Below are 21,788 nucleotides of genomic sequence, written 5' to 3' on the forward strand. Positions count from 1 at the left end.
AGCACTCCCCAACATCAGATGACTATGAGGGTTCACTCTGTGATGAGAGCACTTGAGAGAGTAACTCCTTTAGGACCCCTTAAAGATGAGCACCTGTTACACAGTTTTAAAATACAGGCTTGGGGGCTAGGCAGATGGATCTCTTCGAGTCTGATGGCAGCTTTGTTTATATAGTGAGTTCCTCGTAGGCCAGAGCTACATAATGAGATCCTGGCCCTCCTCCCCACCCTCCCCACCCATTCTCATAATAAACGAAAAAAATTTGTATTTTGCAAAGTCTTCACATGTGCATTCCCTCACAAAATTGCCACTGAAACCAATTGTTTTCCTCATTTAAGAAACACCAGCTGGGTGGTGGTGTGGTACTCTTTTAATCTCAGCACTAAGGAAGTGGAGACAGGAAGTGATATGACTGGGAAGAGAGGAATATAAGGCAGGACAGTCAGTCTGAGGAGCAGTCATTCTGAGGAGACAGTGTAAGGACAGAAACTCTAGTGGCCGGCTGCTCTGCTTCTCTGATCTTTCAGCTTTCACTCCGATAGCTGACTCCAAGTTTTACTGTTAAGACCAAAGAGAATTTGTGCTTCACTCTGCTGCCAGGCTGGCCCCAACCTTATCCCTGTCTTGGCCTCAATGCTGGGATCACAGGGATGCACCACCATGCCTTGTCTTGGAAGAGTCTTTGGGGCTCGGGATCCTTTCTCTTCTACCAGGCCATCTTTAAGTATAAAATCTTTTGTTCCAGAGCATGTCCATTACTTTGCTCAGAAAAAAAGAAGTACTCAAAAATTCAGTATAAAAATCCACAAGAGATAAAATAACTTGCTATCAGCATCTTCCCAGTGGCATTCCTGATTTCCAGTCACAGGGTCAGGTCTCTGCACGCTTGGTGCAGTGCAGATGTGTTCTCCACCCCATACAATCACTGCCCCACGGCTTTCTGGCCAAATCAAGTACATTATGAGAGAGGCAGGATAATACATTCCCAGAGACCTGAATAAGTGACCTCACAAAGCGAAATAGATCTTTCAGCAAGCTTACCTGAGAGCAAGCTGTTCCAAGCTCTAACAGGGAACTGGTAATGGAATATTAAAAAGCCCAAACTGAGATTCCTGCTAGGAAACTAACAACACAAAATACTATAATTTTACAAAAGTTTGTAAAAGATTGCCGATTGGCTGTGGTGAAACTCTCCGTGGCTAGAAGCGACATACTGAAAACTTAAATGCCTGACATCCATTTGGACTTTTAGGTCGAAGAATTGGGAACATGGCAAGTTAGAAAGGGAATTTAAAGATCTGAAGTTCAAACATTAGGTCTGAGAGCACTGGCTTACTGTGAAAAACATTGTGATTAGATGACTATGGAGTCTTGCAACTGGCATTCTGCTTGGAACTGGGTAATCTTTTTCTAAAACTGATCCCACAACATGTTCCCTAAATATCAAGAGGATTTTAAAGTCTATGCTAACAGTAGAAAAGTTATTACCACTTTGGGGTTGTAGACTAAAGATTAAAAGAATGTTACTTAATTCATCAACTCAAATACAGAGTATGATTTTCCTTTATCTTTTTCATGTGTGTGGTATGCATGCATGTTTCCATGCTCCAGGAATTCTGTCTAGACTTCTGGAGTTGCAGGTGAGCTGCTCTTCCTGGCTGGCACTTATGTTGGCTCTGGGAATGTGAGCTCTGGTTGTGCTGTTCTCTAGATAAGCACTTTAACTGCTCAGCCACCTCCCCACCCCCTCCATGTTCCTTCTGTCAAAACACTTTTAAGTTGTGTTATATGTGTATGTCTGAACACATGAGTACAGGCACCCATTGAGGCCAGAAGAGGGTGTGTCAGATCCCTTAGAGCTGGAGTTACAGGCAGTTGTAGCTGTGGGAAATGGGGTGTGGGTGATGAGAATTGAACTCAAGTCCTCTGCAAGAGCAGCAAGCATTTTTAACCAGTAAGTCATCTTTCCAGGCCCTGGATGTTCTTTCTATAGTGCCTTCAGGACATCATTAATTCCCTCAGATCTCTAAGTCAAATGTGTGAGTAAATTATTTCCCAGCATTTATAATAACAAATTATTACATATGTTGTGTGTGCATGCACACACACAAATGTGAAAGGACAACTTGTAGGAGCTAGTTCTCCAGCAAGTGTCCCTAACTGCTGTGTCATCTTGCTAGTGCTTTGAAGTTTTTTAAAAAAATTATTTTTATGCTTAATGAGTCAAATATAGGGCTCTACTTGGGAGTATTTTCCCCAAAGCTGTAACAATCAGCATGATGACAGCTCAAAAGTAAGGGCTTCTTTCTTAAAAGTTACATAGCTTGTATTAAAACAGAAACAGAAGCCACCTCAATTGGAATTCTATAACTGTCATCAAAAGCTCCAGTGCTATTGGCTTTTAAACCCTAGACCTCTGCTCAAAGATGTGTATGACCACGCCTTGGATGCCCATGAGCAGTGCGAAGCCGGAGCTGTAACCAAGCTCTAGTCTAACATGTATGTAATTATGCAGCTTTTCCAGTTAGAAAATCACTCCAAGCCAACACTGAAACACCGGGATTATGAAGACATTTTCAATTGTCCAAGAGAAAGAAAGGGGGAAAGCAACTTGCCTGGCAGACTTACAAGTCTCTGCATGGGTAAGTGGTCTATCTGGGGGAGTAGAGAACAAAGGAAACCATTCAAAGACTGGGACAAGTCACTCCTGCCACTGCTCCGCTTCAGCTCTTCATCCTCTACTTTAAGTTGCTCATCCCTTCGTGATACGGTTCTCAGCTATTACAGACACATTTTCTACACAGTCTCACCAAACTTTCTCTGCAAAGGAAAAAAGCTTCTACTAGTGAATATTTGACTTAAATGATACAAAAAGTGATCTTAGAGATTTATTGCAAGGTTAATTACTGTTGAAAAACTGCATATGCTTCCTCAACACGAATAAGAGTGATAATCTTGAACTTCCCACTCAAAAGAAGAGAAACAACAAAATCCAGGATGTCAGCCAGAAAGCTGTAAACTTGTTTCCTGCCCAGGAAAAAGTTTAATTGATCACAAGTAAGCTACAATTTATGTCACAAGGTATTTTTTTTTTTTAAATAACAAAGGTCTTGCACACCTAAAGGTAAAAAATACATGATTGGCCCACCCCAACCAATTTAATCTCATCAGTCTTGTGTGCCAGTTACAACAGCCTCAGAACTGCTGACACAGAGTGAATCTTATTAAATTATTACAGACCCCAAAGATGATTCCTTATAGTAAATGCATGTGTTTTAAAAAACGCACAGTAAGGCTGAGTGGGAAGGGTCTACATTAAGTAGACCCTTAATGTAGGTGAGGGAGAAATAAGTCTTCTAAAGCAAAAACTCCTTGGCAGTATTTTATAAATACTTCCCAACTGTCTTTATTTTTAATTAAAAAATTTTTATGTGTATAGGTGTTTTTGCCTGAATGTATGTTTGTACATCACATTGTGTCTTGTGCTCACCAAGGCCAGAAGAGGGTGTTATAGCCCTAGGAACTGGAGTTACAGATGGTTATGAGCTGCCATGTGGGTGTTGAGAATTGAATTCAGGTCTTCCTGAAGAGTAGCCAGCGCTCTTAATCAGTAAGACAACTCTCCAGCCCCTTTTTCTTTTACAAAAGAACAACTTGAGACCAGTGACCATTTGATTTGCCTTGTCCATTTCCAACCTCACTCAACATTATGTTTTGACATTTGTATTTCCCTTTTTCTTTCGAGTATATGAATTCTTCTACAGAATGACAGTGGTCTCTGCTGACACTGAACTTAGGTCTTAGACATTACCACCAAGAGCTGATTTGAGATTTTTTTTGGTATGTAACAGGCAACTAAATGTGTGTGGGGTGGTGAACTCATGAAAACTAAACATTCTAGTGGAGAAGTGACTGATACAAATAAGGTTAATAATTTTAGAGCTGGGAGGCAACGTAGAAATAATGTAATTGACATTTCATAAATATAAGAATAAGGTTCAGGTTTGGTTAACATCACATTTCTCATAGATGTCAAAGCTAGAACTACAGTTTGGGTCTAGTATTTCTTATTAATTACTCCTTACACCACAGAGTATTAATGAAGAATTTCTGTTATGTAGAATTTCTGCTATGTAGAAGTTCTGCTACGGAGAATCCTCTCTCAACAAATCCTTGTTATTAAACCAAAATTAAAAAGTTCAAATTCTGATTCTAATCTTTTAGTTCACATTCTGTCGAGTGAAAAGTTGGAAGGATTTAAAGTAAGAAAGGGCAGCTCAGGGTACCCAGACATTCCTCGTCCTGAGACAGGCAACTCTTACACCAATGCTGACATCTGCCATCTGCCTTGCAGTTTGTAAAGGTGTGTGAGCAAATTCAAAGATGGAGAGGATTTAACAGCAGAGTGTGGGCACTGAGCACAGCTCCTCCATGGCTGCTGCACCCATAGGCAAGCTTCCCGCCAAGGTGGTACTGTCAAAGAGCTTACATGCACAGCTGTTGCATTCAGTACAAATGAAGGAGCTATACACTTATTCTTTAGAACATAGATGGAAGGAAAGTAAGAGAGTCAGGCAAAAGCTAAACTAAGAGAAAGTTTCCACTGATAAATTACCTAATGTGAGTTCATAATGCCCAGGGAGTGTGACATTATCCCTGTATGGTGTGTATTTAAGGTTGCATGGGCTTTAAGGTGGCTGTCTGCATTAAGAACTTAAAAAAATTTAACAAGAAATTTATAAGAGAAAATCTCAAATTTCAAGAAGTAAAAATGAAAATTTGAAAAGTTAACATATATTTGTTTTTATTTATAGATAACTACTGTAGAATTATAGAGAAGGAGAAGGGCATCAAAATGAAACTTGAAAAGGGTCGGTGAATGCATGCTGGGACTAAGAACAATGTTGCTACACAGCAAAGGCAGCGAGAACATAATCAACAAGGAATTATTACTGTATTGCATAATAAGGAATTGTGGTTATTTAGAAATATGCAGAACTTATTTAGTCTGTGCTTTAGAAATAATTATATATAGTATTACAAGTTGAAAAGAATCCAAAAGAATAATTAACAATATACACCTATTCGTTAGAATTCAGAAAAGGCTGCATTCTGTAAAGTCGTCAGCGGTATTAAAAATGACACCAATCCAAAACGAAATGAATATAATATAAAAGGGGCATTGTAAGTTTTGTTTCCTGCATTAAACCCAGTTTATCCATGGAATTTCCTTTTAATACTCATTTAATCAGAAGCATGCAAATAGTTTAGGATGTACTTAATCATCTGTGCCACTTTCATGGCTAGGCAGGGATTCGAGCAGCCGCCTCCTCCTCTGCATCAGCTCGGTTTGCATTAATTTCTGCAAGTGTTCGGCCAAATCTTGCCCATTCATCATTTCGGGGAACAGCGATCTGCTGTTAAAAGAAAGACAATGTTTGCTGAGCAACAAAATAAAAGATCATCATATCTACTATTACTCTGTTTTCAAATAATCTTTCCATTAAAAATTAATAATTGACCCAAAGGACCTTTCCATAATCATCAAGACTATAACAATGATTTACAACATTTCAAAACAAAAGACAGTATTTGTGAAACATGTCATGACAGCTGAGACATAAATTTTCTGTTACCACCACAGTGCAAGGACAGTAATGATGCTTTGCCAACAGACTTCCTGGCACCTCTATGGATCTTGCTGGAGAGAAATTCCTTCAAAATTTTTAGTATAATGGGAGGACAAGAGGGAGAGGGGAATAGGGATTGGTATGTAAAATAAGATTGTTTTTAATTTAAATAAAAAATTAATAATTTTTTTTAGTCTATTTCTTGCACATTGCTAGTATGAATGATATTTTATTGTTTTTGTTTCTGAGAGAGGATTTCTTTATGTAGCCCAGGGTACCTTCAACTCATGATCCTCCCAAGTCCCTGGGTTCTGTGTCCAGTAAAGCAGTGACAAGAGAGCTCAACTCATCTTGCTCAACTCCATCTCAAGCCTTTTCTCATAGTTACTGAAGAACTACGGAAAGGAGCTGGAGAGATGGCTCAATGGCCAAGAGCACTGGCTGCTCTTCCAGAGCACCTGGGTTTGATTCCCAACACCCACAAGGTGATTCACAACAGCCTGTAACTCCAGTTCAGGGGATCCAATACCCTTTCCTGACACCCCACAGGCTCTTGCATGCACACAGTGCACCTACATCTACTCAGGCATACATATGTGCATTAAATATCTTTGAAAAAACCCTATCAAAAAATGGGTTCTACTATCTGGCGCAAACAAATCTATGAATACAAAAAAATAAAATTTTATCTCAACATCAATTCTATAAAACTCCAAGTCCACTTGTAATCCCACATTTCCTTTTCTGCCGAAAGAATTCCTAGCAATGCAGGCCTCTGGAAGCATGGTACTGTGTCCCTACAGCATTATCCTCACATTTGCTGCACATGGGCTCAGGACACCCAGTTAGAGAGACAACCTCAGAAGCTGCTTCTGTGGTAAAGTACACACCCATGTAGTTTATACAATTCATGGAGGCACACGTCAAAACTTAGTTGCCATGATACCTTCACCACAGTGACACCAAGCAGATGTATCAAAATTATAGGCCCCATACCTCTCCCACATCATATATGATAATCTGTCCTTCAGAATCGCCCACGGCAATCTCTCTTCCTGACTGGGTCCATCTCACACGGTTAAGAGCCGGGTTTCCCTCCACAGAAATGCTGGCAGTCGGTACCTAAGTCATTTAAAATATAGCACATTTAAAAGTTTCATCCAAGTTTCTAGACACATAAAACAGTCATTCTTCAAAAAAAAAAAAAAAGTCATTCTTCTCCAATCTGGGCTTTTAAAAAGCAGATGATAATAGACAAAAGATAATCCCAGCACTCAGGAGGCAGAGACAGGCAGATCTCTGAATTCTAGGACAGCCAGGGCTACACAGAGAAACCCTGTCTCAAAAAACCAAATTCAACCCCCCCACCCCCAAAACAAACAACAACAAATTTCCCACCTTCCCTCTGTTCAGAGATTTAATATGATGACATTACCTTCAACCCTTGAAGAGGAGTTGGGAAAACACCCAGAACTTATCTAAGAAATTCTCACATGGCTGCACATATCTCCTCAGTAAAAGCTTTTTGTGTTTAACTTTTTTTAAGTAGTCAAGCTGTTTAAAAACATGAGACTAAAACCCATTTTAAAATATCTTTAAGAAAATATTTCCAACACCCTCATTTCCAACAGATCACAGCTCAATTTTAGAGGACAGGAGTTACTTCTGCTTATACCTTCTGCTTATACCTTCCCCAGCTAAAACGGGATGATCTGATCGACAGCAGCTCCGGGAATCAGCTTGTACTTTCAGTACAATAAGCTTTCCCAAGCCCCAATCAATCCCAAAAAGGCAAGAGACAGCATCAATAGGGCAGCAGGCTCTGGAGTCTGACTGCACCTCGGCCACACCTGGAGTAACGTTAACTGATGTAGACCAAAAAGCATAATTAAACTTAAAAGTTTGAAAAATCACTAAAGTAGTCCTTATACTTACATCAGTCTTTCTCAAGTGATTAGCCCAGAGATATTATAACCGGACTACTAAAGGAAAGATCCTCAATTAATTATAGCCATAAATCTTTGGTAGCAAAATGTAAGCTAAGAAAGTAAATAAACTTGGGCAGGGCATGGTGGTGCATGTCTTTAATCTCCACACATGGGGTGGTTGTGGAGGGTAGAAACAGGTAGATCTCTGTGAGTTCAAAACCAGCCTACCCTACATAGTGAGTTCCAGGGCAATGTAGTGAGCTTGCCAAACAAACGAACTTGTGCCAGTCTAGAAGACCAACAATCAAAATTTAATTATGTAGCTCACACTTTTTTCCTAGCAGTATTTGAACATTCCTCCCCAAAGCACAGAACCAGTAGATAACTGTTAGGGAATATCATTTTCAAGTGTGTGACTTTTGTTTATGTTGCATTTGTTTAACTTTGTGAAGCTGTGTTACTTTGCCTGTCTAAAACACGTGATGGTCTAATAAAGAGCTGAACAGCCAATAGATAGCAAGGCAGGAAAAAGGAATAGGCAGGGGTGGCAGGCAGAGAGGATAAATCTGAGGAGATATCTGGGAGGAAAGGATCTGAGGACTGGGGAACAAGAGAGGAAGGAGGAGGACTTCAGAGGCCAGCCACCAGCCAGACATGGAGTAAGGAGAGAAAAGGTATACGGGAATCGAGAAAGATAAAAGTCCCAAGGCCATAGATGGGGTAATTTATGTTAAGAAAAGTTGGCAAGAAACAAGCCAAGCTAAGGCCAGGCACTCATAACTAAGAATAAACCTCTGTGTGTGATTTGTTTGGGAGCTGAGTGGTGTGGCCCCCAAGAAAGTACAAAAAAAGACTAAAGAGACAAAAGAGTAAAATACCACACTATGGAGAATAGCATTAAAATTCTTGTGTTTCCAACATATCTCTCCTTTCCTCATCGTTGTATACCAAAGTACTTGACTTCCAGGCATCAGAAGAAATGAGAGGGCACTCTTCCACAACCACTATTGATAACTGGCAGCATCACTTCTGCTAACCAGTGACCTGTAGGCAATATAGGGACCTAAAACCATTTTAAGACTCTGTCAACTAGCTAAGAATAACTCATAGACACAGTTAAACTGCATTGCCAAATTTGTGATAGCAATTAGGAAATGTGCTGGTTTCTACATTTATTATTATTATTATTACTATCTTATTATTATTATTATTGGTGGTGGGAATTAAACCCAGGGTCTTGCACATGCTAAGCAAATGTTCTACCCTTGAATACATGCCTAGACCTTGGTTTTTTGAGACAGGGTTTCTGTGTAGTCCTGGATGTCCTGGAACTCTCTGAAGACCAACCTGGCCTTGAACTCACTGAGATCCACCTGCCTCTCTCTCCTGAGTGCTGGGACTAAAGGCATGCATCATCACCACTGGGGTTCAGACCTTGGATTTTGGAGACAGGATCTTGCCATATATGACGCCTCTAACTCATGATACTCTTGCTTCTGCCTTCTAAGTGCTAGGTTTACAGGCATCTGCCATCATACCTAGTTCTATACTCACTTTATAGTTTATGATACACTGATCTTAATCCCTCATAGAAAAGGGCCATCAAAATCTATTGCCTTTCTTTCAAACGAGTCAGGGAAGACTAGCATTTATGGATGATACACGACCCTCTCAAGGCTAACAGGTAATTCAGAATTACGGTTAACACTCTTTGACAGTGTGCAGTTATCTTTTTCTAGCCTAAGAATGAAAGCATATTCCAAGCCCCGTGGACTTCTCCTGGACAGCAGACACACGATGCTGCTTTTCAGAAGGAAAGAGTGCCCCAGTGTTCACGGCAGCGCTACTTCTCCCTTCAGCTCCGCACAGCATGCTGTTTGTTATTTAGGGGACAAAGCTGATTTGGTTTCTTTGTGATGAAGCTACAATCACAGAGCATTTTTGCATTCTTTGGGATAAAAGAAATTTCACAAATTATTCAATAAATCTCTGATTTTCTGTTATTTTCCTGCTCACCTCTGTGTCATTGTTGAGATTCCACAGATCCAGTCTCCCCATGCCATCCACACAGGCAAACAGGGCTGGGTGGGTGGGTGACCACATAACATCATAAACATAGTCGGAATTATCTTCAAATGAGTACAAAGGCTTGTTATTCTGAAAAGGAAAAGTTAATTCTTAGCACAGTCAGCATACGATACAAACAGAAATCCCTAACTACTTATCACTGAGACGAGGCAGATTCTGTAGGCACAGTTTCATACATACCAACCCAGCCTAGAAATGTTCCCATAGTTCGTTTCTCTATAGAATCACCTGGCATTATAAACAAGAACCAAGTATTAGGTTACAGTTCCTTTTTAGCTTGTAGAGGTCTTACTGTTTTTGAAAAAGGAATAGAATATGCTTCAAAACGTTTGCCAGTGAGCAGCTGCTGGAAGATGACAGCAGGGGCACTATACTTCTTCAATCACCTGGAAATCTCTCCACAGAAGCAGATAAAGCAACAGGAACAGTGAAAGCAAAGCCTCACAGAGTCTCCAGTAAAAGGGAAACCAACTCCAGCTGGAAGCAGGGGGAGCTAAGCTCTCCCAACTACAAAACCTGCATGGTACTAGCATCTGTGTGGGAAGAAGTGACTGACAGCTGTGGGACAGGCGCTCACTTGGCAGCATGATGAGAAGCCTGAGAACAGCAGAAACTAGGGGAGTTCAGCATCTTTTCATTTATAACGAATGCCACAGGTGCTGATGATGTAAGCACGGTCTCATGCTGTTGTCTGGGTCACACATACTCTTAGAATTGACAGACTTGAGTGTGGGTGTGGAGGTTGGAAGACAACCTGTGGGAGGCAGTTCTTTACTAGGTGGATCTTGAGGCCTGAACTCAGGCTGTCAGGCTGGGTGGAAGGCAACTGTTAAGCCATCTTGCCAGCTCAATAAAAAGTTTTAAACTGTGAGTTTAAATGTTAAGATATGACAGTTAATGTCAATAGCATGATTATTGTAGTAGCCCAAAATGTTTGTTTTTAACTAAAAAAAAGCAACCCCCCCCCCCGCCCCCAATGAACAAAATATTAAAAAAAAAAAACAAACAAACACAGAAGAGGATTTTTTTTTCTGTTTAAGTCACTGTTATGAGAGTAAGGATACAGCTTGCCTAGTCCAGAATGTGCACACAATCACTGGCTAAGCTTTGTAAAGCCACCCCAGAGGTACTTTGTTGGTATTTCTGGTCCACCAAAGATTCTAAAGTCTTTGACTACTGGGGTGACAGAACACTTCAAATATCCCATTTCCAGGTAGTTTTAAGGTCTATCTTGAAAAACTTAAAGCTGTTAACAATCAAATTCATGCCAGCCAGTGGTGGCACATGCCTTTGATCCCAGCATCAGGAGGCAGAGGCAGGTGGATCTCTGAGTTCAAGGCCAGCCTGGTCTACAGTCTACAGAGTTCCGAACAGCCTACTAAACAAAGAAACCCTGTCTCAAAAAACAGTAACAAAAAATTCAAACCAATCATATTCGTATGTTTAATAAAAATGTGTGTGTTGGGGACTAGGGCTGGGACTGGGGTAGAGCACTTGCCTAGCATTCTGGAGGCACTAGAATCAATTTCAGCACTGGAGGAAACAAAAAGAGTGATGGTCTATGTGCTGGACAGAGCTCAATGGTAGATCAGGAACTTGTAGACTCACTTGGAATTGCTAGGTACTATCTATTTAAGCTGAATACATATACATGTCCTCTACCAAGCCATTGCATGCTAAGCATATGCTCAACAGAATTGTTTATGGCCATCAAAAGACAACTATGACCTGGCATGGTGGTACGCACCTGTAATCCCAGTACTTAGGAAGATTATATGTTTGAGGCCAGCCTGGGCTACACAGCAAGACTCTAATTAGAACACAAAAGGGAGAAAAAGACAACTGAACCATACTCCTAGCAGAACTGAAGTAACCCACATATCATCAGCAGAATGGATACATAAACTACGCTTTATTTTCATGGCTGAAAAAAGAATGATCTGTAACTATACCCAGCAACATGAAACTTACAATCATAGCATTCAGCCAGCCAGAATGCATGCATACTCCTTTTTTACAAACTACAAACTATTAAAAAGCAATATGAAAATTAGGTTAAAACATTTATGATAGGGCTAGAGAGATGGCTTGGCGCTTAAGAGCACTGTCTGCTCTTCCAAAGGTCCTGAGTTCAATTCCCAGCAACCACATGGTGGCTCACAACTATCTGTAATGAGATCTGATGTCCTCTTCTGGCCTACAGGCATATATGCAGGTAGAACACTGTATACATAATAAATAAGTAAATCTTTAAAAAACATTTATAATAAAAAGAAGATTGCTAATTGTCTCAGGAAATGGTCTGATAAAATATTTAATCTACTCAGTGGATTTCTATATAGCTTGGGTAATGTATCATAATTTTATTTCATTTAGAAAATTTTGTTTGTTTGTTTTTTGAAGACAGGGTTTCTCTATGTAGTCCTGCCTGTCCTGGACTCACTCTATAGACCAGGCTGGCCTTGAACTCAGAATATGCCTCCCTCTGATTCTCAAGTGCTAGGATTAAAGGTTTGTGCCACTACTGCCCAGCTGAAAGGACCACAATTTTAAAAATTATGTGGGGAAAAAAAGTACAATGTCTTTCAATTTAAAATGTGACTATTTTAAAACTCTTTTCTAGTTAAATTTGAAAAAAAAAAACATAGTTACCTGAGGATTAGCCAGTTTCACCCCACAAAGAAAATGCACATATTTAACATCAAATAATGATTCATAGTACAGTGATTTAATATATAATATTGCAAATTAAAAGCCCAAGTGGAACGTTTAAATATCTTTTCCAAGTGGTATCTTCCCTTACTTTGAAGAGCATTCTGCCTTACTGGCACTGAGGCAGCAGGGAATCTGGAGAGGGGTGGAGCCTACCCTGTTGTCTCAGTCCAGTCAGCAACCAGCTTCAAGGCTTTGAGAAAAGTCACTCATTCTTTCTAGGCTTGTTTCCTTGTTTATAAAACAAAGGCTTCATATTGGTGGTTCTGAAGCCGACTTATGCTGTGACCACCTAGAGAGTCTTAAGGACAGTGTGTGGGGCTCTTTCAGGGTCTGATCTCACAGATCTGGGTGTCAGGGGGATGAGAAACTCTGAGCCATATAATGTATAATAGGTCTCATATTCTTACTCACAAATGACCTGCAAAAACATATTTACCAAGAAGTGAAATTAAGACAAAGGTCTTCTGTGAAAAAACAAAAACATGCTATGTGAATAAACAATAATCATTTGGTTCTGCTGTAACAATAAACACTACACAGTCAAGGGATAGGGCATACAGTTTTTCCTAAGCTCAAGGTATATGCTAGGTTGAATGCTGTTGCCCTAAAATTCATGTCTGTCTAGTCCTTGTAAATGTAACCAAGTTAAATAGGTTATACTATACTAGGGTGGACCCCACATCTACTATGATTTGTGTTCTTAAAAAAGGAAACTTGGATGCAGAGATATAATGAAGCAAACAGTTCAGAGGTCATGTGATGATGACAAAGGCAGAGAGAGACTGGAGGGATACAGCTGCAGGCCAGAACACCAAGGATTCATGGCAGTCACCAGATGCTAGGAGACAAGTATGGAACAAGTTCCCAGATCCTCCAAGGGTAAACAGTCACCCATACCTCCTAAACCATGACAACAGATTTCTGTTATTTTAAGCCACTGTGTGATAAACCGTTAGAGCGGGAATAAGAACCTAATACAGATTTTTTTTTTTTTTTTAAAGGCTGGAGTAATTGGGACGTTCTAGATTAGTAACAGTCAATACATCAGAGTTAACAGTGAACTGGAAATAACTATGACCTCAATTTAGATGATGAGAGAAATAAACAAACATGGCTGGAAAGATGGCTCAGAGGTTAAGAGCATATACTTTTCTTGCAGAGGACAACACCCACATCCAGGAAACTGCCTGCTCCAGGGAATCCAAAGCTTCTGAACCAATGCTTAAGCACACATATCCACATACATACACACACACACACACACATACACACACACACACACACACACACACACACACACACACACACACACCACACAATCATCCCAAGGTCAAAAATACCTTCCTATATTATTTGTCTAAAGATAATCTCTGCAGAGTGTATATATACTAAAAGTCTTTCAAGGAAAATGAATACAGCACCATTTCAACACTGTCCAGAAGAGAGGGAATCTCAGACAACAGACTGTGAGAATCAACTACCCCATGGCAAGGCTATCTTTACTTGAAGATGAATGAATCAAGCTATCTTAGCTTGATGCCACTGAATATTCAAATGATAGAACTTCTTTTGTTCTAAGTCCTTGCTCACCAAGCAATCTCTGATTATAATTTGGCTTCCCATGTGGGTAGTCTACAGGGAAACAATGAGCTGGTCAGGCCAGCAGGAGTATCTGGGCCTTCTCGAAGTTAAATTTCCGACTGTAAATTAATAAATTGATATTCTACAATGTACTAGTGAGTTAGGAGCCTTGTTAGTTATATTTCCTTTGTCTAATCAATGCCAATAGCTAACAAAATTGACTTTCAGATATGCAAAGGAGGCTAGACACTGGCCTGTTGCAAGTTACTGAGGTAAGTACCACCAGGTGGGACTGGGTTAGATCATCAGTCAACCTTCCCTCAGACACGCCCTCAATTTCAAAGCATATTTTCATCTTAACTTGTCTACTACATGAACATTTCTTTTTCTAAACACCCGTAGGCTCTTTTAACCATCTTTAATGCTAGTGTTACTGAGAATTAAGCAGGCATGCTGCCTGATTAACGATGGGCATTGAAACACTGGACTGTGAAAAGTTCAAGTAGCAAATGGATAACAAAAATCTGAAAACTTTTTTGAAGTATGGCCCTATTAACAATCTTAACTCTGCCAATTCATAGTAAATATGGTCCTGAAACTACAATATATTATGGATACATTAAGATATTGTCTCCTTGCTGGGCGGTGGTGGCGCACGCCTTTAATCCCAGCACTCGGGAGGCAGAGGCAGGTGGATCTCTGTGAGTTCCAGGCAAGCCTGGTATTCAGAGCAAGTTCCAGGACAGGCTCCAAAGGTACATAGAGAACCCTATCTCAAAAAACAAAAACAAACAAAAAAGATATCGTCTCCTGTAAATACTTCTTTTAAGAATAACCTATGACAGGCACATTAAGATGTGCTTGAACATTCATCTAATTACCAGGTTAGATCTGAAATCACTATCTTCCAGGTTATCCCAAAAACCTGCCACTGGTCATTCACTCTCCCTGCCGTTTTTTTCAGTCTCACCTCATGCACTTCTATTGTGGACTTTCAAATTTAGTGTTTTGAGATTTTAATAGTGTCTTCTAAATATTTTAGAAGCAACATCTTGGATAAAGTTCATCAATATGAAAGAGCTGGGCATGGTGGTTCATGCCTTTGAGGCTAGCTTGGTCTGCCTTGTGAGCTTCAGGACAGACAGGGCTAAGCAGAGAGATCTTGTCTTAAAAACAACAAAAAGTTAACCAGTATGTGGATGATCGTGACCATATCTACTTTTGTGTGCTTTCTACACTGCAAATAGCTTAAAAAAAAAAAAAATTCAAAGCAATCTGATGAACCAGAACTACGGGGCTAGGTTTTAAATCTTCCAACCAAGCTAAGATTAGAGACTTCTACACTTAAGACCACTTTAACATACACTTGAGGCAGTGCCAGACTGAGGTTTCTGCATGCCACCTTTACAGAACTTACACAAAAAGAGAAAGAGGAATCTTGTTTTGATATTGGTGCCGAGCCAAATCTTAATGGCCACAGAGACACAGTGGTATCTAATGGCTCATTCTTCCAGTTTACAGGGGTTCAGTTCCTAGGGCAGGAGAGCACTTAAAGAGGAGAGGAGGAGAGGCAAGACTTATGAAGTCTGTTAAGTGCGTAAAATGTGAGAACTGTTTAAAAGCTTAAAATGGTGAGCTGGGTTCGATGACACGCCTTTAATCCCAACACTTGTGAGACAGAGGCGGGTGGATCTCTGTGAGTCTGAGGCAGCCTGGTCTAGAGTGAGTTCCAGGACAGCTAGGGCTACACAGAGAAACCCTGCCTCGACCCCCACCCCAAATGCTTAAGTGGGGGCCTGGAGATGGCTCTGTGGTTTAGAATAATAGGTCCTTTTGTAGAGAAACCAGGTTTAATTGCCAGCATTGATATGGTGGTTCAAAACCATAGGTAACTCTAGTTTCAGGGGATCTGATGCCCTCTTCTGGCCTCTGCATTGGGCATGTTTGTGAGTGGACATACATGAAGGCAAAACACCCATACACATAAAATAAGTATTTTAAAATTTTAAAATGAGCCAGGAAGTGGTGACACACACCTTTAATCCCAGCACTTGGGAGGCAGAGACAGGTGGATCTCTGTGAGTTCTACCCTTATTCTACAGATTGAGTTTCAGTACAGCCAGAACTGTTACACAGAGAAACTCTGTCAAAAAAAGGCTTAAAATGGAATTGGAATAATGTTTTCAAAATGGTTTTAAGACACTGTCTATTATTCATTAGCATTCATTATTCATGAACATGTCTACTACTCATTATTCCAGCACAGACAGGGCCTCAATCAAATTACTTAGAAAAGCAGATACATACCAACAATCAAGCTGGGAAGCATAAGTTCAAGTCTGAATCAGTTACCTGGTTGCACAAGGTTGATCATATATATAAATTTACCCAGCAGACTGTTGCTGTTTGACCCCTCATAGAGCAGAATTGTGTGTAGAAAGGGTAGACTAAAATGTAATAATTCTTATTCTTTTTTTTTTTTTATTTCCACAGCTGGGGATTGAATCCAGGACCTCATGCACAGTAGACAAGAGTACTATCACTAAACTATGTAACAACAACCTAAGTCAAGGCAATTCTTCTGATAACATTTTAGGGAGTTCTTGTTCATATATGACATAAAATATACTATTCTATGCTGACCTAGCCTTTAGCCACTAGGAAGGATGTTAGAGGCAGGGAAGAGGTATGTATCATATTGAGAAACAATATAACTTAACCTAATTAACAAGAAAAAGAGATATGGCTGCCTATTGTTTTCAGCCAAAACTCTTCTGGGACAGGGGAGATGGCTGAGTGGACACAGGTGCCTGAGTGCAGGCCTCATGACCTGAATTCCATCCCCTATCCTGCAAGGTGGCAGGAGAGAACCAATTCTTGAGGCTCTCCTCTGACATGTACTTGTGGGGGGGGGGGGATGGAGGGTGGACAGGATGGGACAAGCACACCTGCATCACGCACATATATAATACATTCATCATACGCACAAACACACTTAATAAAAGCAATTTCTAAATTTCTATGTTGAAACACAGTAATATACAGAAACAAAAATATCAACTATTAATGAAGATCTGTGTAGAACCACAAAAGCAAATGCCTGTGTATGCGATCACAGGGAAGTTCGTTCTCAAACAGGCAAAACAAGCTCATTTTCAAATCCTGTTAATGTATATTCAAATTTCAAGCAGAAAGGAAGCTAGTAAACTGAAAATCTGACATTCAAAAATCAACCACTCAGTCAGTCAGTCACCAAATGAAGATTATTTCAATAGTCAAAAAAGGAAAGAAGCTGGCCAAGAACACAGCAAAGGCAGAATGTTTCTCTGGACTCTAATAGGGCTAGTACACTAGAAAGCACAACCAGAAATCTTGCAACTTATATGGTTATTTGAAACCTACATGGAAAATAGTAGATTTTATCTTTGCAATTCTGTATCTTGCTTTATTTTAGTAACAGACTATGTATTTTCCCACATATCTAGAGTTGTAGATCATGTACTTGCCTTATGGCTATGTGTAAAATGTATGATTTTGCCAGCATATGATCTAAGGATGAAAGAAATGACTGATTAAATGCATTTAGGCTCTGACCCCTCCTCCCCCATCAGATTGATGCCTGTTACATGCTGGACACTGTGTCAAGCACTTTTCTAGGTATTTCCTTCATTAGACTTCAGGTAAGTGCTATTTTTGTGTCTGTTAATGTCAAAGCTGAAAATGCTCAATTTAAGGCAAGCTTTGCAAGGCTGTTTTTAAATCATTTCATGTTTGACTGAAAGAGGCACGGAGACAGGACAAGAGTGAACAAGTGTACTTTGGACACTAGGCCAGAACTTATTAAGTGCATAAATAGGAGCTCACCACAGTAAAGACACCTCTTAAGAATACTAGATTTTCTCAGAGATCTCCAAGAACCACAGCATGTCTCTAAACTTTGTTCTACAGTGAAGGATTAAAAAAGTCAAACTAAGATAAAGTAGATAGATAAGAAAAATAAAACTTAAAATGTAGCTTATGTAGACTAGGATACACAGAATGTTCAGTTTTACTAGCAATACAGCAGAAGAACTAGAAAACAAGCAAGTTAAATTTAATTATAAAATAAGGCCAAGCAAAATGACAAAGTCTACTTATCACAGAAGGTCATGTTCCCTAAGCTCTGTCTTTGAGACTTTCACTGGCCAGGCCAAGCCACACTCACTGTAACTACTGGAAGACTAGGAAGCCCTTTGATCATTAAGTGGGTATTTCAAGTAACTGGTTTACTAAGCCCAATAAACAACATTAATTATATCTGAGTAAAAAAACACACATGTGTCTTCACAATGCTTTCTAATGATTCTAGTTTATTGTGTAGCCTTATTGTACAGGACTCACTGCAAATAGTCTCTGTTTTCTATTTCTTATCAGCTTTGAGAGCCACTAAAGCCCTGAATTAAGGCTCTTAGCTCTCCACAGAGCAATGTATGGCTTTTGTGTGGGACTGGATGAAATTATATGAGGGAGTATAGGATATACCCTGGGGCTTCTCCCCAACTCAATTCAGAGTAAACAGACCTGTGCTGAGAAAGCGTAAAGTGGTAGGATGATTAATCTTCAATTTTTTGTGGGGTCACCCTATTTGTTGGCACCCTAATATCAGCATACTTGAACACCATGTAACTTTTTACCATATTTTATGTATTGGGAAACAATTCTAAGATATCTAAGATCTAAGACCTGAGTCTTTCCCTGCAGTACTAGAGCACCACCTTGTGTCAGGAAACTGACCGAAAGCAAAGAAAGCTGTATTTCAGATACCTTAGTTGTCCAAAGTTTTACTGTCCAGTCAAATGAAGAAGTGACAAACAGATGTGAGAAGTCTACTGCTCCAACAGCCGAATGACAGTGGATTCCAGTGATGGGTCCCTGATGTCCCTCAAACATCTCACTGATTCCAGCTTTGCTATTTCATAAAAGTGAAAATGTTAGGGAACTCTCTTATAAGTACATCATATATTTTCTGAATGTTTTAATTAATTTATTTTTTTAAGACAGGGTCTCACTAGGCTGAGCTGCTCTGGAACTTATTATACAGGCCAGGCTAATTTCAAACTCAGAGATCCACCTTCCTTTACCTCCAGAGTGTTGAGATTAAATGTGTGAACCATCACAACCAGCCAGTGTATCTTACTGTGGGCTTGTATACCAGACCTTGACTTAATTTCAAACACAATTTTACGTTCATAGTTCATCAGCATAACTTATGCCAGATGTTATTGTATTCAGATTTGATAACACTACTAAAGTAGTGGGGACATTTTGGAGCCATAAACACCATGCTGTTGACAAGTGAACTCAAAAGTACAATATTCATGGTGGTAGAATAAGGACAGCGATGCTGTGTAAGAGATAATCTGGACTAATTTAAATTAAAAGCTTTGAAATGAAGGTGATCTTTATTGGAAATGAGGTCCAGATGCTCAATGTTTTTAAAAGACAACTAGACAATTTCAAAACAGACTAAATAGCTGGAAAATACTAGTCAGTTTAACATATGTAGTGACATTACTCTACCATTACCAGTAGGCTAAAGTGCAAAGTTCAAACAAAACCAAACAGAAAACAGGTAACAATCACATTTATATACTGAAGGCCAACTGTGGTATATGCATACTGCATTTCTAATTGCTGAATACACCTCCTACCAGTAACTTCTGTGAGCATATGCCACACAAATCCCTACATTATACCTCAACCCACACAATCCAAAACACACGAATCCAAACTACATCTGTTAAAAAAATTTAGTATGTTTTAGGTGTCTGAATTTATTATGTCACAAATCTAGGACAGGATTCTATTTAAATAAGGAGCAAGTTGTTTCAATGAGATGATTCAAGAGAAAATTTTAATAATGGCTAATTCCTATCAAGTTTACCTGCCGTGGCGGCATGCTGTATATACAGAACCTTCTTCACTACCCACAACAAAGTTGTTGACATCTCCAACAGGGAAGGACATTGAAGTTACAGCTACTGCCTTTGACTGTTTATGAACCAACTCCATGCTATCCTACATAGGAAAAAATGAGAAAACTATTTTGTAAAGTTTTAATTTCAATTCTTCATAAAAAAAAGCTTCTACTTTTAACTGGTTTGTAAGTTACTGCTTTAACATACTATTAATATAAACCTACATCAGTTAGATGAAAAAGATTTGATAAGATATATTCAAACTATCAACACACATTTAGATTTATAATCTGTGTAATATAAAAAACAGCATAGGATATAAATGAAACGGGTATATATACAATTAAAAACTAACATTTACTTCAAAATTCCACATTCCTAAGTTTAACCCACCTGTGGGTGGGAAAGCATGTCCAAACTCCAGGAGCAAATTTTCCCATCAGTAGAGATGCTAATTAGATTATGAGCATTTTGTGTTCCAACAACATTCACACAGTAGACAGGGTGCTAAAAACATGAAACAGGGTTTTCAGAGGTTATTTAAAAACAAACAAACAAAAATTTGTCTAATGATGTCACTTCATATCAAAACAGCCTTTGCTTTGTTGCTACTGGGAACTGAACCAAGAACCTTGAGCATTGTTGGGACAGTACCCCATCACTGAGTTACAGCTTCACAGCCCTGGGATTAGTTTTAACATGAATTTGTTGCTATTCCGATGATCAATAAAAGGTTGTTTTAGAAGACAGATGACTTCCTGAGATATGTACCCCCCCACATACAAGAAGATACTACTATATACTATATATATATATGTATATATATATATATACTATAAATACTATATGGTCAGTAGTGAGGGTGCACAGAAGTCTAATGAAATACTAATTACTTACTGTGTGTGCAGCAGCTGACAGTGGAGTTCTTTGCACGGGAGTTCTTTTATTGCTACGGTTATCCCAAAGCACAATTTGGCCTGAATATGTACCACCAACGACAAGATTTGGATGAAATTTTGCAAATGTAGCAGACATTACAGCTGACTGCAAAGAAGTAGAATTTTAGTATTTAAGATTTAAGTGGAAACCAGGTATGGTGGCATACAACTTTAATCCTAGCACTTGGGAGGCAGAGGCAGGCCAATCTCTGAGTTTGAGGCCATCTGGTCTACAAAGTTCTAGGATAGCCAGGGCTACACAGAGAAGCCCCTTTTCAAAAAAAATAAATAAAAATAAGAAAACAAAACAAAATAAACCAACAAAAAGATTTAAGTGGGAAAAGTCTGATGAATTAGAAAAACAAATCTATTATCTGAAATATTTCCCTCTCTACTGCTTAAGGTATTAGAAGTTTTAAAAACAATCAAATCAATTTTAATTTTGTAATAAATAAAAAATTAGAATATTTTGTGTTCAAAAGTCAAATGTAATGATTATATATTTACACAGTTATCAAACAAAGCCAAAATTGCCTCAATCAATTATAGTTTTTAAAGGAAAGCTGGCCTGTGACTGACCTCTGACTGTAATATGACAGTAAAGAATACAGCAGTTTTGGTTCAGAGTGTTTATTTTGGATTATGACACTATTAAGATTTTGACATATGCAATCAGAAAGAGTCACAAATTCTAACCTTTTGCTAAATCCACTAAAAAAATCTACATCTGCTTCCTACTTCAACCACATGTTTTTACTTAAAACTTTCTAGTTGCAACTCCTCAGGCCATGTCTAAGTGATTCAGTAGGCTGATGTCTAATTATATATTCAGCAATAAGTCCCTGAGAAACTCCCTGTGGGAAAGACATCTTCCAAAAGATTTCTTTTATATGGTCAATCACAATAACAGAAAGTTGTAACTGCAAAGGATCTTAGGTGTGATTAAAATTG

General features: G+C 39.1%; 1 protein-coding gene across 2 annotated transcripts in view; it reads right to left on the bottom strand.

The window, feature by feature from the left end:
• Positions 1-3,015: 3,015 nt before the first annotated feature.
• Dync1i2 (dynein cytoplasmic 1 intermediate chain 2) overlaps positions 3,016-21,788 on the bottom strand; it is a 55,114-nt gene continuing 36,341 nt past the window's right edge. For both annotated transcript variants that reach the window (XM_027420204.2, XM_035446309.1), the window contains exons 10-16: positions 20,797-20,943; positions 20,293-20,406; positions 19,866-19,999; positions 18,746-18,890; positions 9,575-9,715; positions 6,627-6,752; positions 3,016-5,417 (exon numbers count right to left, since the gene is read on the bottom strand). In XM_027420204.2, coding sequence (XP_027276005.1) covers positions 5,304-5,417; positions 6,627-6,752; positions 9,575-9,715; positions 18,746-18,890; positions 19,866-19,999; positions 20,293-20,406; positions 20,797-20,943 — 921 coding nt within the window. In that variant the 3' untranslated portion in view covers positions 3,016-5,303. The remainder of the gene's footprint in view (positions 5,418-6,626; positions 6,753-9,574; positions 9,716-18,745; positions 18,891-19,865; positions 20,000-20,292; positions 20,407-20,796; positions 20,944-21,788) is intronic.

Source organism: Cricetulus griseus, chromosome 6 (genome assembly GCF_003668045.3).
Source record: "Cricetulus griseus strain 17A/GY chromosome 6, alternate assembly CriGri-PICRH-1.0, whole genome shotgun sequence".
NCBI classification, from domain to species: Eukaryota; Metazoa; Chordata; class Mammalia; order Rodentia; family Cricetidae; genus Cricetulus; species Cricetulus griseus.